Consider the following 16,620-nt stretch of genomic DNA (forward strand, 5'->3'; position numbering starts at 1 on the left):
CAAATCCCCACGACTTCTTTATGTTGAACATCTCCATGACTTTTCCAATCATTTCTGCAATAACTGAATCATTAGCATATTAAGTAGATCGCTTTTTATTAGTATGTCAAGTACACATCACCTTTCATTGAATTATACACTACACACCCATGGACACCCTTGAAGGAGTTTGTTTATCATTGTCTTTAAAACATATAAAAGACCGTTTAGATTTGATTGACATTCCTTTGCATTCAATTATAACCCAACGATTGGGTTCATCCGGTTTTCACCCAACCATGGATTGAAAATAATCAAAACATTTTTTAAGTGTTGTTGGTGTTTGTTACTGATGATCAGTGTTTGATGCCATTCTATCAGTGTTTGCTGCCGTCTGACATTTTTTGTTGATGTTGTCTTTGTTAATTGGTGTTTGCTGGAGTTTATTTACATTTTTCAGGGATTTGTTTCCATTTAGCAGTGTTTATTGACATCTGTCCGTGTTTGTTGGTGTTTATTGTTATTTGTCTGTGTTTATTGACATTTGTCTGTGTTTGTTGGTGTTTATCTTTGTTTGTTTCCATTTTTCAGTGATTGTTGCCACTAGGGCTGGGACGATATATCGTGCAATTCTTTGTCTCAGTTTCTCAATGAATTACGGTTAAATGCCACCACAAACGAAAGCCAGAGGGCGCTCTCACGCAGAAACTCTGAATATGGGAACAGAAGAAGAACAATTTACACACGTAGTTCCAGGAAATGCCAATGGTCATATTCTATTGCTGTTCTTCAAACCTTTTCAGGTATTTTCATGATAATAAAGTATATTAAAATGTTGTTTGACGAGAGTTGCTTTTTCAAATGCACGTTATAAACGACTCAACCTCGTAGTGATTTTCGATCGAGCAGAACTTCCTACTGATCAAAGAGCCGTAGTTCACAGAAGAGCTGTGCAAAACACAGAATCGAAGCCTTTGCGATTTCAAAATCGCCCTAGACATGTCTAATTAGTGTGAATCGCAATATATACTGTATCGTCTCAGGCCTAGTTGCCACGTATCACAGTTTTTGGCATTTATCTGTGTTTATTGTCATTTTTCAGCGTTTGTTGGCATTAGTCATTGTTCGCTTACATTTTTTGTGTTCATCTGTGTTTATTGACATTTATTTATGTTTTTTGGCATTTGTCTGTGTTTGATGGAGTTTGTCAGTGTCCATTGCGTTTGTTGCAGTTTCTAAGTGTCTGTTGTAGTTTATCGAGGTTGTTGCCATTTGTCGGATGCAAATGACTGAATTAAGCCTGAAAAATAAATAAACTAGAGTTGTATAAGATGCACAAATACATTTAGTCATTTAGCAGACGCTTATATCCAAAGCGACGTACAAAGTAGGGGAAAAACAGTAAAAACGTATAAATGTATATTATGTACGTATTAGTGAACACTGTAAAAAATGCACCCATTTCAACTTCAAAACTTTAGTTCAAAAGCTGCCTTAAATGTTTCACTTTAAAAAAATCTAGTTGCATTTTGTATAACTTAAAAAATTTAGTTCAACCCATTTAAACTTTTATATCATGAAAGTTCAAGTGATTCCAAAAGCCAGTTTGATTTAGCCTAAAAATCTGAGGTAGCTCAAGTTTATAAGTTTGTGTGTTTCTTTTTAAGAAACAAACAGAAACAAATGTTAATATTTAATCAACACAAGCACTCACACAAGTGGCAGCAAAGTAGAGCAAAACGAATACATATTTTCTATCATTTCCATGTCCTCCGATATTTAATTTCAAGGATTACCAAGACTGTGAGAATGCTTATCCTTTATCCCTCTCACAGCACACGTCTGTATTTATAAGCTCTTATAGCCATGTTTCGAGAAGTGCACTAGTTAGGAGGCTCAGTCTATGATTAACGCCACACAAAGCCTTCTTTCTTCTGCCTCGCCGTCATGACGTATTGAAAGCTCCTGCAGCGCGGCTCCGTTGGCACGCTGATGGCTAACAGTAATTGCAAACACCTGTACTGCAGATAACAGCAGACAGATTCCAGTGCCCGCCAACAAAACGTCCACCGATGGGATGAGCCATCCCGAGAGACTGTCTGTACATCACGCTGCATTTGTCACGCATAGTAATGAGCTACTATAAGCTCATGAATATTAAAATGAGTCATTTTTTAAATGAGCGCCAAGGGAAAGTGGAAAAGTGAGGCTCCAGAATGACTTTAATGAAGGTGTTTATATGAGCGGTTGAAGAGGATCCGATGGAGGAGAAGATGGAGTGAAATGTGGGTAATTATGGACTCATATGGAGCATATGAGGGTGATTTAAAAGTGCCTGGTCGATTGATCTTTTTTTGGCCCAGTTGCCTAAATAGGCGGTATACTTTTGTTGTGTCCCAAATTGCATCCTTGTGCACTATTCTACACCTTTTTGTAGTACAAATAGTGCAAGTAGTATGTTTACATTGACTCGCGCTTGCAACTAAACGCTTGCAGTTTTGCTTACCTAATGTACAGTAAGAGGAGAAATGATGAAATGAGGAAAGTTCATACACTTGATGACGAAGATAGAGTAGGAACACAGCTGTTGTTTTTAGCCAAATTGCAGCCAATCCCATAATGCACTGTGACTCAGTAAAAATACGTCAATTCAAGATGGCAGATAAGGAAAGAGAACCGTTAACTCGATTTCATGCAATACGTAAGGGATAATCCATGGCTAGCCGTGCATTAAAGGATTTTTAAGATTTCCAAGAACCACCCGACACGAAGCATTAAAATCCTTTAAAGGGATACTTCACCCTTTAAAAATTCTGTCATCATTTACTCACCATCAGATTGTTCCAAACCTGTATAAATTTCTTTGTTGTGCTGAACACAAAGGAAGATATTTGGAAGAATGTCAGATCTCATCCCCCATTGACTCCCATAGTATTTATTTTCCCTACTCAGTCAGGTGAAAATGACAGTTATTTTTGTCAGTTAATTTCAAATGTTGATCAAACTGATTGGAACTACCTGTGTATTAAACGATTTTATTGTACACCTTCCAGCCAATCAGAATCGAGTATTCAAACAGACTATGGTATAATTAAAATTATTGACAAAAATTAGTAATGCACAGATACAAAATTTCTCCACCGATAGCATAGCAGATTATGCCGATTGATATCTGTCAATACAGATTATGAAGATTGAATTAATATTTCTTAATATTCATATTTCTTGAAATAAACTTTCTGAATGTTATTAATTCATATAATGACTATTAATATTAAACATCAATTTGGAGTAAAAATTCATTGCATTTTCCTGTCCTTTTTGAATTGACAGGACATATCGGCCCTGAACATCGGCTGTTTTTAAACTATCGGCCGATAATGTGAAAATTTGCTTTTGTCAACCGATACCGATTATTGGCCGATATATATCGGCGCATCTCTAATAAAGATAGTTCAATCCAATCGAAAGATTCTTTTCCCCAATATTTCACTGTGTATTTTAACCGTTATCAGAACATGTTGCGCCGTTATCATGCTAATGCTAATCGCTATTAAAACCCAGCTGTCCATTACTAAACCACAGATCAGGAGATCCAAAGCTGCCAAACTCACACACAACCCCTTCATTTTGACAAGAAATGCCATGTTTTTGTTCTACCATTCCCTAAGAAGCATACCCAAACACACCTGCTGTCATTGTCTCCATCCCAGAATACAGCGCTGTGTCCCTGCAGAGGCGAGAGGAAGAGCTGACTGTGTTCCTGACAGGGCAGCAGGTATCTGAGACATGCAAAGCTGGGATCGTGCATGTGTCTCAAGAGAGGAGCAGCCAGAGGACGCTACACACACACACACACACACACACACCAGATAACAAGACATTATATACACAACATCTGACACGAAATACAGTCAACTTCAGGTTTATTTGAAGTGAAAATGAGCAGCGCGGAGATGCAGCGATGGTCTATGGGAGCGCTCTTCATGAGCTCCAGCAGATAATAAACGTCATGAGTCGTACCTTCTCCGGTTTGGTGTCCCAGCAGTCCTGCATGAGAGACTGCAGACAGTGGAACTGCACCTCCTCCGGGCCGCCCAGCGCCGGTCTCACTCCTTTAGACAGTTTCTTAGCGATCTGAAGCAGGTGTTGACCCATGCACGGTCTGCGGCCGGACAAGAGCTCATATAGAACCATACCGTACGAAAACATATCCACCTGACAGAGATGGACGACAGAAATGTATCATGACAAGGAATCCACAGTAATATACTTGGAACTATTGTGTGAGTAATTACACAATAGAACTTTCATTCTTCTGTGAACTATTCCTTTCGTTCACACCAAGCACGACAACTATGAAAATAACTGTAACAATCACTATATTAGCGTCCACACCAATGGATGAAAACGCTATGTTTATTCCAAGCTTGTGTGCTGCAGTTTCACATTTTAAATGCGTTGGCCCTTTAAATTCAAATGGATTTTGATTGGCTGGCAATGTTTTATCGTTTATCAGCTGGAAATAAAACGCTCTGAAAGTGAACCCAACAATGTCATTCTCATTGTGGTGTGGAGTTTACAATTCTCTTAGGGGCGGTTTCCCGGACAGGGATTAGCCTAAACCAGGACTAGGCCTTGGCTAAATTAGGATATTTAAGGTGTTTTTAAAAACATAGTTTACAAACAAACATTACTGTGTGCATCTTGAGACAAAACTCTTGTTTTTGATCAAGACGGTACTATCATTTTAATTAGTCTGGGACTAGCTGTCCGGGAAACCACCCCTTAATGTCAGAACAATTGTTAAAACTTTATTGTTATCGTGCTTCGTGCAAATTAATCTTAAAATTTCCTCTTTCGGTACCTTCTCAAAAGACGATGTCAGGTTGAATCCCAAGAGTCTGAATTATTTGAGATGTGCTGTCATGTCTTATCAGCGGTCGACACATTTGTATTAAACGCCTTTTTAGGTGAGTCCTATTAATAGACAATCGCCATAAAACATAAAAGGGTCGATCTTACCGCATTTGTAGAAAGTTCAGCTTTTGCCAGCATACGTAAAGGAAAAACCTAGTCTGCACACTTCACACGTGTTACAGAAGCTAGTAATGACATCACAGACCATGTATGTCAAACAGCAGGAAACAGTTTGTAGTACAAGCCTGATGCTCGGCAAACGCTTCCACAAATTTCCCATCTGCCTTCATTCCAGCGGTAACGCAGATTTCTCACACATCCCAAAACATCTTACCTCCCCCAACCTAATCACACATGAATTCAAATACCTTCACTGAAAAAAAAAATTAATAGAATTTTACTGTAATTTTTTACATATAATGTCTAAAAAAAAAAAAAACCTGTAATTTTAGGGAAAGTTTTGGTATTTTTCAAATACGGTCAAAAACCATTAAATTACAGGTAAAAACTGCAAATTTACAAGAAAAGCAGGAAAATCATGCAATTTTACAGAAACAAATATTTTACGGTATATTGCAACATTGTAAAAAGCGCTATATAAATAAAATTGAATTTCTGGCGCACCAGCTGAGGGAAAAATGTTTTTAGCAATCTACTTTTGAAATACGGTCAAAAACTGTCAAATGACAGAAAAAGACCACAAATATACAAGAAAACCAGGTGAAGTGTAATTTTACAGGGAAACCCAGTTATTTTACGGAATATTCGTTTTTTTTTTACTCAGTTCAGAATAAAAGGCGTTAATCTTATTTGTTTAATAAAGTTAAAACAGATGACAGAACATGCCGGAAGAAACAGCGTCCAAAGTGACACAAAGTAATTATTTAATTTAAGTAAATAATTCATGCAAATGAAATTTACTTTAACCATAAATAATCCAAGAGATGTTTCAATAATTTAGTTTCTTTATCCTTCTCTCAGATTCTGGATCTAAAGATCACATTAATATGTAAAAATAAATCAATCAAATCACAGAAATAGCCTTCGAGCCCCAAGTTTCTCGCTGTATTAAAACATGACGTATGTGAAAAGAAACTCCCCTGACCCTTGTTGTGTGGCAATAAATGAAGAATGTATTCAGCTCTGTTGGATGAAATCCATGCAAACTCAGCTAACCCGACTGCTTAAAACAAGAAGTTAAAATAGAAAACAAATCAGCTTCGTGTATTGACATATAAGCCTGCCTGGAATCTGTCTTTGAAGGCGTATATACAGGGATATCAACAGCCGAAGGGGTGCTGAACATTTAAAAGAAGAAAAATCCATGCGTTTTAAACACCCCGAAGGCAGACTCAGATTTAACATTGAACGTGAAAACGCGGATGCGGCAAATGGATTGAAGGAGGATCCCAGGGTTAAAACAAATAAAGCTTGATTGACAACATCAATTACAACAGACTCATCCTTCGGTTTGTAGAGCAAGCCAAAAAACACGACTCTTACAATGGGACAAGTACGCTACAGGGTTAACAAGCAAAATAAATCGAGATAGTTCACTCAAAACTAAAAATATCCTCAGGCTTTTCCAAACCCGTACGACACAAAAGAGTCAACGTTACCAACTGACAGCTTCAGTCACCATTCACTTCCATCGCATCTTTCTCCATTCAATTACAGTGAATGGCGACTCAAATGACACACACTACTTGATTTATCACGCTCGTGGGGAATGAAGCAGGTTTTATGAAGTGTGTGTGTGTTTGTGTTCAGGGTTTAGTGTTGTCGGTGTGTTCAAAGCATTCAAAACTCAAGCGAGAACATTCTTCAACTGAACGGCAAGGTGACAGGCTTAATTCCCAGCGAATAAGCAGATAGCGTTTGTGTCAATCACCTCATCAAATAACTTTAAGATAACCTTTGATGTGGTTTCTTTACCTTCTCATCATAGACGATGCCGGGTCGAATCTCAGGAGCCTGATATCCGGGCGTTCCCTCGACTCCTAAGGCTCCCTCGTGAAAGGACTGTCGTGAGATGCCGTAGTCGGACAGCTTGATGTTAACGGAGTCTTCCACATCAAGAGACCACACCAGGATATTGTCCGACTTGAGGTCACAGAAGATAATGTTCTTCCTGTGCAGATAGGCCAGGCCTGCTGCGATCTGATAGGCCACTTTGAAGGTCACCATGTGGCCCAGCGGCACGTATTGAGAACCTGAAAGAAACAAGTGAAATCTGATGCGTCACAAGAGATAAAAACATCACAGTTTCTCGCACCAAACTATTGCTTTAATAACAGTACATAGACAATGTGCACAGGCTTTAGATTGCGGATGCTGAAAGTGGTAACACATTTTTCAGGATTGGCATTCTCGCGAGATTTAAAGGGGCAGTTTCCCAGACAGGGATTAAACTAGCCCTAGACTAGAATAAATGTAAGAGCTGTCCAAACAGAAAACAACCTGCACAGACATAGCTATAAATACATCACTGCCTTTGTGTTGTGTCAAAATGCACACAAGTAATGTTTTTAGTAAGGCATTTTTGTTTAAACCACTCAAATTCCCTAACTGGCCTAGTCCTGGTTTAAAATAATCCCTGTCCGGGAAACCACCTCAAAAATAAATATTTCCTTTATGTCCAGAGAATTTCAAACAGAATATTAACAAACTCATGCTGGGGAAATTTCTTTTCAATTTACAGGTAGTTTGTTTGGAATGTGGAGATTATTAAAAATTTGCGTAATCCATAAAAAAGAATAAAAAAACAAATAAGCTTGGCAACATTTAAAATTGAACAAAAAAAAGCGTAAACTTATTTAGAAAAACACGTAATAAAATTGACAATTTCTAATAAACTTTTTTTTAATAAAACTGACAATTTCTCACAACTTAACCAAAATAAAACAAAATGCGTAAACGTATTAAAAAAAACGCGTAATAAGATTGACACTTTCTAAAAAACTTTTTAAATAAAATTGTCAATTCCTCACAACTTAACCAAAAGAAAGCAAAATGCGTAAACGTATTTAAAAAAACGCGTAATAAGATTGACACTTTCTAATAAACTTTTTTTAATAAGATTGATCATTTCTCACAACTTAACCAAAAGAAAAAAAATGCGTAAACTTATTTAAAAAAACACGTAATAAGATTGACACTTTGTTCCGACTTAACCAAAATTAAACAAAATATATAATTTTTTAATTAATAAGCTTAAATTAATAACATTTACAAATTTAACAAAAAAGGACACAGTCTTTGGGAGATGACAAACTTTGTAGGATTTCTGTGAATTAAAATGCACAAACATGACGCAATTATACCCAACAATTGGAGAATGGATGCCTCTTCACAGAACATAAAATAGTTACTTTATTTTTTTTCATGTGCCCATTCATGAGGAATATGTACAGTCATGGATGTGACAATTCAGAAAATGTCACTTACATGACTGTGTAAAACCATGCGCTAAAAATAAAACAAATGCTTTAAAAACTTGAAGAGAGACCACCAAATGTTGATATCTGTGCTGTTAGTATTGTAAAAACCTTAAATCAAATAAAGCAATAAGCCCCAAGAAGGAATGGGTTACAGTGCATTTTATAACAGCTAAGGGCGTTGTGGCACGACGCGAAGCTATGCGTAGCAAGGATTGATAAAATAAAGTAAATAAAGTGATATTTAGGCTATGTAATGCGGTCAGCCGTTAAAAATCGGTGTATTTTATAACGGCTTAGAACTCGGCTCAACCAATCAGAATCAAGGACCAGAACTGACCGTTTTATAAACTTGATTTTTTCACGGAATTGCCCAGATTTAGAAATCGTTCTCTTATGTTTTGATCTTTATGCAAACTCCTAAAAGTGGTCATTTTCATGAGAAAGACCTTTAGCGCGTTCCTCCAGGATGGTGTTGAGACTGCCCAGCGGTGCGAGCTGCAGGGCGAAACACAGCGGGTGTATACTGATGCCCACCAGAGCCACGATACAGGGATGCTGAAGAGAGTGAAGCATGCTCGCCTCCAGACGAAACTCCGAGAAGCTTCTGGCTGCGTCCATAGACTGCAGGTGTTTCACCATCGTGTCTGTAAGGAGAAGACATTGTGTAACCCAACACTCTTAAAAATAAAGGTGCTTAAAAGGTTCTTCACAGCGATGCCATAGAAGAACCATTTTCGGTTCCACAAAGAACCCTCTTAAAAGTATGACTTTATTATGACAGTACAGTATACTCAGAGTAGGGAAGATCAACAACTAATACTGTAAATATTTGTCATAAAAATCTAGTCTAGAGGTCAACACTGATCTTTCTGCTCAAGCACTATAATAAAACTCAAATCCAGCGGTAGACTCTTGACCTCAAAGAGGAAACCTCAAACTGTTCTGTGACCTGAAACTACAAGCTCTGATTTACAGCCGCAGGTTTTTTAATGACTCTGGTTACTGTTCTGGGGTCAGCAGCGTAAAGTCTTAATGAGCAGAGGTACACTTTCTATCCCGCTGTGACACACATCACCATCAAACGTTTGTTTCATGCCGTGACGGTAGCTTACAATAATAACACAAGAGATGGTTTTACGTGGTTCTGCTATATGACACGGAGATGGAAGACATTGAATAAAGATCGCTCAAGACGTACAGAAACGATTTACGGATGTATGGCCGATGGACCACCAGGATGCCTTTTGTATTGCATTCTCATGAGTGCATTTCCTACTTAAAGTCCCCGTGAACCGGAAGTTGCGATGGTTTTTACTTGCGTATTTTGACGCATTTCCAAGTGAAATGGAATCTCTAATGAGAAAAATAGTGGGCGTGGCTTTCGTCTTTCTCTGCGATTTGATGTATAAAACAGCTGTTGCATTGTGAAATGTAACTGCCAGCAGACTGACAGTTGAAGGGGAGGAGTTAACGGATGCTCCGCCCAAGCCGTCTAACATACGTCATTTATGATGGATAGTAAATGCAGGAAGGCAAAAACAATGCATTTTCATATTTTAACTCAAGATTATGAGGGCAAAGTCATTTTAAAAAGAGAATGACACACATTGATAAACTATTCACAATAAACGCTTCAATATTTCATTACAAAATAGGCATTGTCATTTTTTATTTCACTGGGACTTTAAAGTGGCAGTTCACCCAAAATCAAAATTCTGTCATCATTTATTCACTCTCTCGTGTGGTTGTGAATCTGTATGTGAGTTTTTCTTCAGTGGAACACAAAAGAAGATATTTGGAGAAATGTCTCCGTGGTTTTATGTTCATACAATGGAAGTCAATGGGGTTCAGTGTTGTTTGATTATCAACATTCTTCACAATATCTTCTTCTGTGTTCTGCAGAAGAAAGAAACTCATACAGGTTTGAAATAACATCAGCATGAACGAATGATGACATAATGTTCATTTTATAATCATTCAAGCTCAATATTGATATCATTGTGCTATTGTTTATTTCAAAAAACAGCCTTTCTGATTGTTTTCTAAAAGCCAAACAGGAAATAAGTGTCAAAAGTGAGAAACAGGGAGGTGAAGGAGTCTTGACCTTTCCTCTTGATACCCTCGGGTTTTCAATAAGTGCCTGTGGGCCACATGCTGACCTTCAAAGTATTAGATCACAGCAGGTGTGCTTTACCTGCACATGACGAACGTGATGTTGTGAGAGGTAGTTTGACATGCAATCTTTCATATTGAAGTGCAATTACAGGGACAGTTCACCCAAAAATGAAAATTCTGTCATGAATTACTCACTCTCTAGTTGTTCCAAACCTGTATAAATGTCTTTGTTTGGTTGAACACAGAGAAAGATATTTGGAAGAATGCTTGTAACCAAACAGTTCTGAGGCACCATTGACTCCCATAGTAGGAAAAAAAACAATGGTAGTCAAAAGTGCTGCAGAACTGCTTGCTGTCCTACATTCTTCAAAATATCTTCTTTTGTGTTCAACGGAAGAAAAATAAATTATAGTATTTTTTCCTACTATGGGAGTCAATGGGGGGCAAGATCTGTCTGGTTATAAGCATTCTTCCAAATATCTTTCTGTGTTCATCAGAACAAAGACATGTATACAGATTTGAAACAACTTGAAGGTGAGTAAATGATGACAGAATTTTCATTTTGGGATGAACTGTCCCTTTAAATACAAACCATAAAGTTGGATTTGAACCCTTGTTGCTTATGCACAGCCCACTGCACCACAGCTCTGATTTTATTTTGTTAAATTTTAAAATATGATTTATTATGATTTTTAAATGAACATGTAAATTTATCAAATACATTTAACAAAATCAACGTCTCCTTTCATATGATTCATATTAAATGATATATACGTAAGGGCTAATGTCCAGGCAGCTGGTTGTTATGGCAGAAATAATCCCCGACAGTGTGATCAGGACGTGAAGTGGAGGGTCTTGTGTCTCACTGAAGGGGCTTATTTCTGCCATAACAACCGGCTGCTTGTACATTATCCCGCTTATTACACGCCTACTTGCCACGCGAGAAAAAAACTGGACATGAAATGTGAATTTGAAATCTTTTATGAGCTCATTTTTACTGAATGCAGACCTTCCGTGAGGAAAAGCCGTTTACTTTCGGTTTTAAGGTAAGAGACGACCGATAACCGTCACGAACAGGCAATTTGGTTGAATCATTTGTAAATATAATGTCATATATGTTATTAAAAGACATATTTATATTTAAATTATCAAAAAAAACCTGTCAAAATGATTTGCTGCATCCGGGTTACCGTGTGTTATTAGTTTTGAGAGGTTGTTATCTGGGAATAACGAACCTCCAAATGTCGCGACTGGCCAATCAGAATCAAGCATTCCAACCAGCCGTGTAATAATAAATGATATGATATTAAATTGTATTATTAACGCAACCTTGTCCCTAATGACTATACGAAATGTGTCCACCGATAGCTGATTTTTCAGAGTGATATTTGCTGATACCAATACCGATACTAATGATTAAGATTTCTTAACTTTCTGAATCTTATTAATTCATATAATGACAATTAATGTCAAACATTTTTTCAAAGCTTTTGTAACATTGAACAAATGAATTGCATTTTCCTGTTCTCTTTTGATTGAAAGGTGATCATCGGCTGTTTTTAAAATGTCGACCGATAGCCAATGGTGTGAAAAATGGCTTTTATCGACCAATGCCGATTATTGGCCGATATATCTGTGCGTCTCTTAACCCTTTATCTGTTACAAATTCACTTGCAATTTATTTTAATAACTCAATATCTACACGTGATGATGTCAAGGTTATATTTGCACATTGCTTTATAAATTAACAAATTTACCTAATAGGACACAGTATTATCAATCTCTTTCTGCTTTTTGTTCATATTTGGCTTCACAAATATTGTATTATCATTACACCAAAGACATTATTGTTTTATGTGTTAAACATTAGACATTAAGTGTTTTATGTAATTTAAGTGAACATGAAATGCAATTCACAATTTTTTTTTGATGCAACCTAACATAATTCTGAGTTCATTTAACAGAAACAAGCGTTTATTCATCGGAAACAGAAAAGCAATGGTGTGAGATTGGGATGGGAGTCTGTTTGCTGGGACAGAAAATATTCGCTTTTTTAATGCATATATTTAATTAATTCATATATTTTATTTTGAATGATATATTTGAAAAAAAAAATTATAACAGTTTATGATAATGGTGATTATAATACATGGAATTATTATTATTATTATAGTATTACATCAGCGATAGGGATTTATACTGAAGGTCAACAGTAGTTTCTGTGGGTTACCATAAGGAATCCCTTTACAGACTTTAAAACTCGAGTATACCGTACATGAATGTGACTGACAAAATGAAAACGTAAAGCAGAAATGTCTACGATATGATTCATAAGGAACATAAACATCATGTCATAAGAGTAGTTGTCTTGATTTAGTACCCGTCTCTATCGTAAAGAAAGCTCCAGAAAGTGTGTGTGTGTTTGTGTGGGGTGGAAAATAAATCAACTGAGATGTAAAACTGCCGAGAGAAGAATTCATACAACAGAGAACATCAGCAACAGCGACACACTGCACATAACCCAAGGCTGCTGTTTGAGAGAAACAGCAAATGTGTTTACGCTAATCGCCAGGGAAGCGAGGAAACCAGGGGCCCCAACAAATGCCCAGAAGTTTATATAAAGCATGTATGACATATTCGTTTTCTATCATATTTTGTATGGTCTGGATACAAGCATTAAAATGTAACATTATTATTACATTGGCGTGGATTTGCGTTAAAATAAGCGCGGAGACGGTAAAATAAGGGTTATAAAGGGTGCATATTACGACCATGCCTGAAATTGCTTAGGGCCCCCAAATCACTAAGTCCGCCCCTGCTAATCGCATTTACTTCCAGTGCAAGTTGACAAACTGCACGTCATAAAGAGTTTTCAGAGGGGCGGGATTACAGGAGGGAGAAAGAGACAGATCGGCAAGGTCGGAGAAACGCTGAAACTAGCGGAGCATGAAATAACTGAAGCATTACGTATAATTCAATTTCAATTCTATTGATTTGTATTGCGCTTTTTGCAACGGATATCAATCTCAAGCAGCTAATGAATGAAAAGTGCCTGAGAAACCACGAGCGAGCCAGAAAGACGACTTACAAACGTCAGAAGCAGATGAGAAAGAAAACCTAAGGACTCATTTTTGAAACTTTTTCTTTATAATTTAGGGCAAACGTCAAATAACGTAATGGTATTCACTACGGAAATCCAATGTCTTGCCGAGTTAAATGAACGTAAAAAAGACAAGGTTTATGCTGAGGAGGTCAGAGGGTCAGTGGAGACGAAGAGACCGAGACGGCAACCGAACCAAAGAGTAAAAACGAAACAGAAGATTAATGACATTGTACAGTAAAGATCCTGTTTCTCTCCATCCGTCACAGACACCCGAGTAGAATCCCAGCGCTTTGACCTTTCACCTTCACCTAGAGACGGGCTTACGTTACCAACCAATCACATCAGACGTCTTCGAATCGCTCATGGAGCAGAACCAATGGAAATGTACCTGTGCCACTGTTGAGCGACAGCTGCTTGCATTTCTTGAAGTGAAAGCGTTTGATGGCCACCGGATGACCTCTGTATGAGGCTCTGTAGACGATGGTACCACTGCCGCCCTGACCCAGAATATCTGCTTCCTGTTCTGTCCACACGAGATCATCCTTCAGCAGAAACAACCTGAGACACACACACACACATCTTTAGAAGACGAGCGGACACACGTTTAGCGGCTACGACACGGGTGGAATTCCCGCATGACAGACATTTTGGAAAACAAAGATTATTTTCAATAGTGTCTTATACCTTGTCCTACAAATTTCACACAAACATTCCGATCTCTGTCATTTTGCCGTGCTTCGTGCTCTCTTTCTAGGTTCAATTTTTACACCCAGACGAAACCAACCGACCCGTTCTTGTCTCAATGTCTGGCCATTGAAAATGCATTCGTGAAGCCAGCCATCATGCCAAATCACATCCATTAAAACTCCGTATGGGAGCGCAGTTTGAGTCGTTCGCTGCAGGCTGATCATAGTACGTACACGTGTTTTTAATTCAGTCCATCTCCGGAGCGCTCTCACGGCCTGCGGTCTGTCACACAGCAGCAAGAAACAATCATTCATCCGCCATCAAGACAATGACGTTACTCACACAATCATGTAAACATGTGATATGTTTATGCATCTGACCAGCGTATGATGTGGTTAACCGAAGACATTTTCAAACATGCGATCCATGTACTGTACGTTACCACATCAACACAACGGCTAGAATTATAGTTTATCATGTGACTTCACCGAAACACTTCACAACAGTCGAAAAATCTTTTTTTTGTGCATTGAAAGTAGTATCAGCTGGGTTATCTTGATTAAGTAGTAAAAACAACAACAAAAAATACACAGCAAACTAACACATTAAATACAAAAAAATAGATGTTTTTGTTAAAACAGAGTTATCTGTTTTTGCAAATAAACTCAGTTTATCATATAGACGGTTTTAAAGCAACAACATAAACAAACATTACTGCGCATGCGTGCGTTTGTAAACTGCCGTTAACGTCCGGAAAACATTCGTAAATAATAGAGCGCCTGTAAATTATTTCTAAAAACAAGTAAAATAAACCGAGAAGAACTGTTACTTAGCTAAACTTGACTCTCCAATATTATGAATTTAGACTGTGATACCAAACTCAACCGCTAGATGTCAGTGTACCATACGCTTTGTTTAAATGCGACCAAACTACAGGACCCATTCAACAAATTATGTTTTATTACTAAAATGAACATACAACAAAATTCAACAAATCTTTTTACTTAATTATACAATAAAAGAACAATATTAATTAATATTAACATGAATTAAATAAAATAGTTATATTATTAGACGTGGCATACAACGCCTCGAAATGCTGTCTAGCTAGGGCACTCAGTGTACTACATGCTTTTACACGTGTGTGTGATTTATCAATCTCAATAATCCGATATCTCAAAGCTCTCGTTATTTCATTACGGAGTTATTTTTCACAGAATTCCCTGTTTTTTCCCCTCCGAGACCTTTCCATTAAGCCCTTCACCACAAGAAAATCTCTTCAAAGGGCTTTGATTTGGTTGGTACGGCTCAAAAAGAGGATTTGAAGTTCAAACCCATCAATTCTGCTTTTCGTTTTAACATCAAAATTAATAATCCAATTTACGTGATGTACCACAACCACATGTTGACTGCGCTGTGAAGCGAACAGCAGCCCGCTGACAGCGCTGTGTTTGGGTTTCAAGCCAAGCCAAACCACGTCTGATTCAGCTCCATTAAATCCACGTAAGCGCTGCATATGAGGACCAGGTGTGTGAGGTTGACATTGAGAGAGGCGAACCTTCTGTAGACGCTGTGCGTTGACAAAATGTAGAGTGTGATGTTACCGTGAAGGGAAGTCGGTCATGAAGAGCTCGGGCACCAGCTCCTGTAGAGGTACGGGTTGTTTGGGATGGTTGGGACAGGTGATGTGCTCTTTGTCCACGGCGGCTAGGACGCAGTCCTCCATGTTGAAGTAGTGGACGGTGTTGTGATGCGAGGCGGCGTGAGCGTCTGGTATTTTGGGTACGGAGCTGCAGTACGGACACGGAGCGTACTGCTCGATGAGGAGAGAACCGTCGCTCTCGCTGGCTGTCAGAGCTGTGAAGAGAATGACAAATAATGTTAAGCAGACTCTGGAGCGTGTCCACAGGAAGACAGCGCTGGTTTTGTGAGTGTAATAATAGAAAAGTAGAAGACTTGTGACCAAAGTGTATCTCAAAAGTAATACGACTATTGCACAGACACGACTCAGAAACCACATTCAGTTAACTTGTGTTTTAAATGAAACCACCCTTAAACAAGAAAAACCACGTTAATATCTCAGTTGTTTCTCCAAGTCATCAATGAGAGCACGTCTCATCTGTGTCTCAGATATTGCTCCTGAGAAATATCTCTGTCATTAGAGTTTGAGAAGAGATGTCAACAATGTCTTAAACTAAGCTCAGATTTGTCATCAAATGTCAATATTACTGAAGATCAAACATTTTGTCTCAAATCCAGATGATTTCACCTCCATTCCCTTCATGCGTTTCAACAGTAATTCTGCATTCACACCAAAAACGAATAACCTAAATTGCTTACAAAGTCAATGCAAAGACGCGAATAGACCTGAATTTG

The 16,620-nt window shown here is 37.9% G+C and overlaps 1 protein-coding gene across 2 annotated transcripts in view; it reads right to left on the reverse strand.

Moving 5' to 3' along the window:
- The window catches only part of lrrk1 (leucine-rich repeat kinase 1), a 70,193-nt gene that overhangs the window by 11,443 nt on the left and 42,130 nt on the right, over positions 1–16,620 (reverse strand). For both annotated transcript variants that reach the window (XM_057330255.1, XM_057330247.1), the window contains 6 exons: positions 15,849–16,101; positions 13,946–14,115; positions 8,786–8,983; positions 6,835–7,112; positions 4,003–4,197; positions 3,669–3,820 (listed from right to left, as the gene is read on the reverse strand). In XM_057330255.1, the coding sequence (XP_057186238.1) occupies positions 3,669–3,820; positions 4,003–4,197; positions 6,835–7,112; positions 8,786–8,983; positions 13,946–14,115; positions 15,849–16,101 (1,246 nt within the window). The remainder of the gene's footprint in view (positions 1–3,668; positions 3,821–4,002; positions 4,198–6,834; positions 7,113–8,785; positions 8,984–13,945; positions 14,116–15,848; positions 16,102–16,620) is intronic.

Source organism: Triplophysa rosa, linkage group LG1 (genome assembly GCF_024868665.1).
Source record: "Triplophysa rosa linkage group LG1, Trosa_1v2, whole genome shotgun sequence".
NCBI classification, from domain to species: Eukaryota; Metazoa; Chordata; class Actinopteri; order Cypriniformes; family Nemacheilidae; genus Triplophysa; species Triplophysa rosa.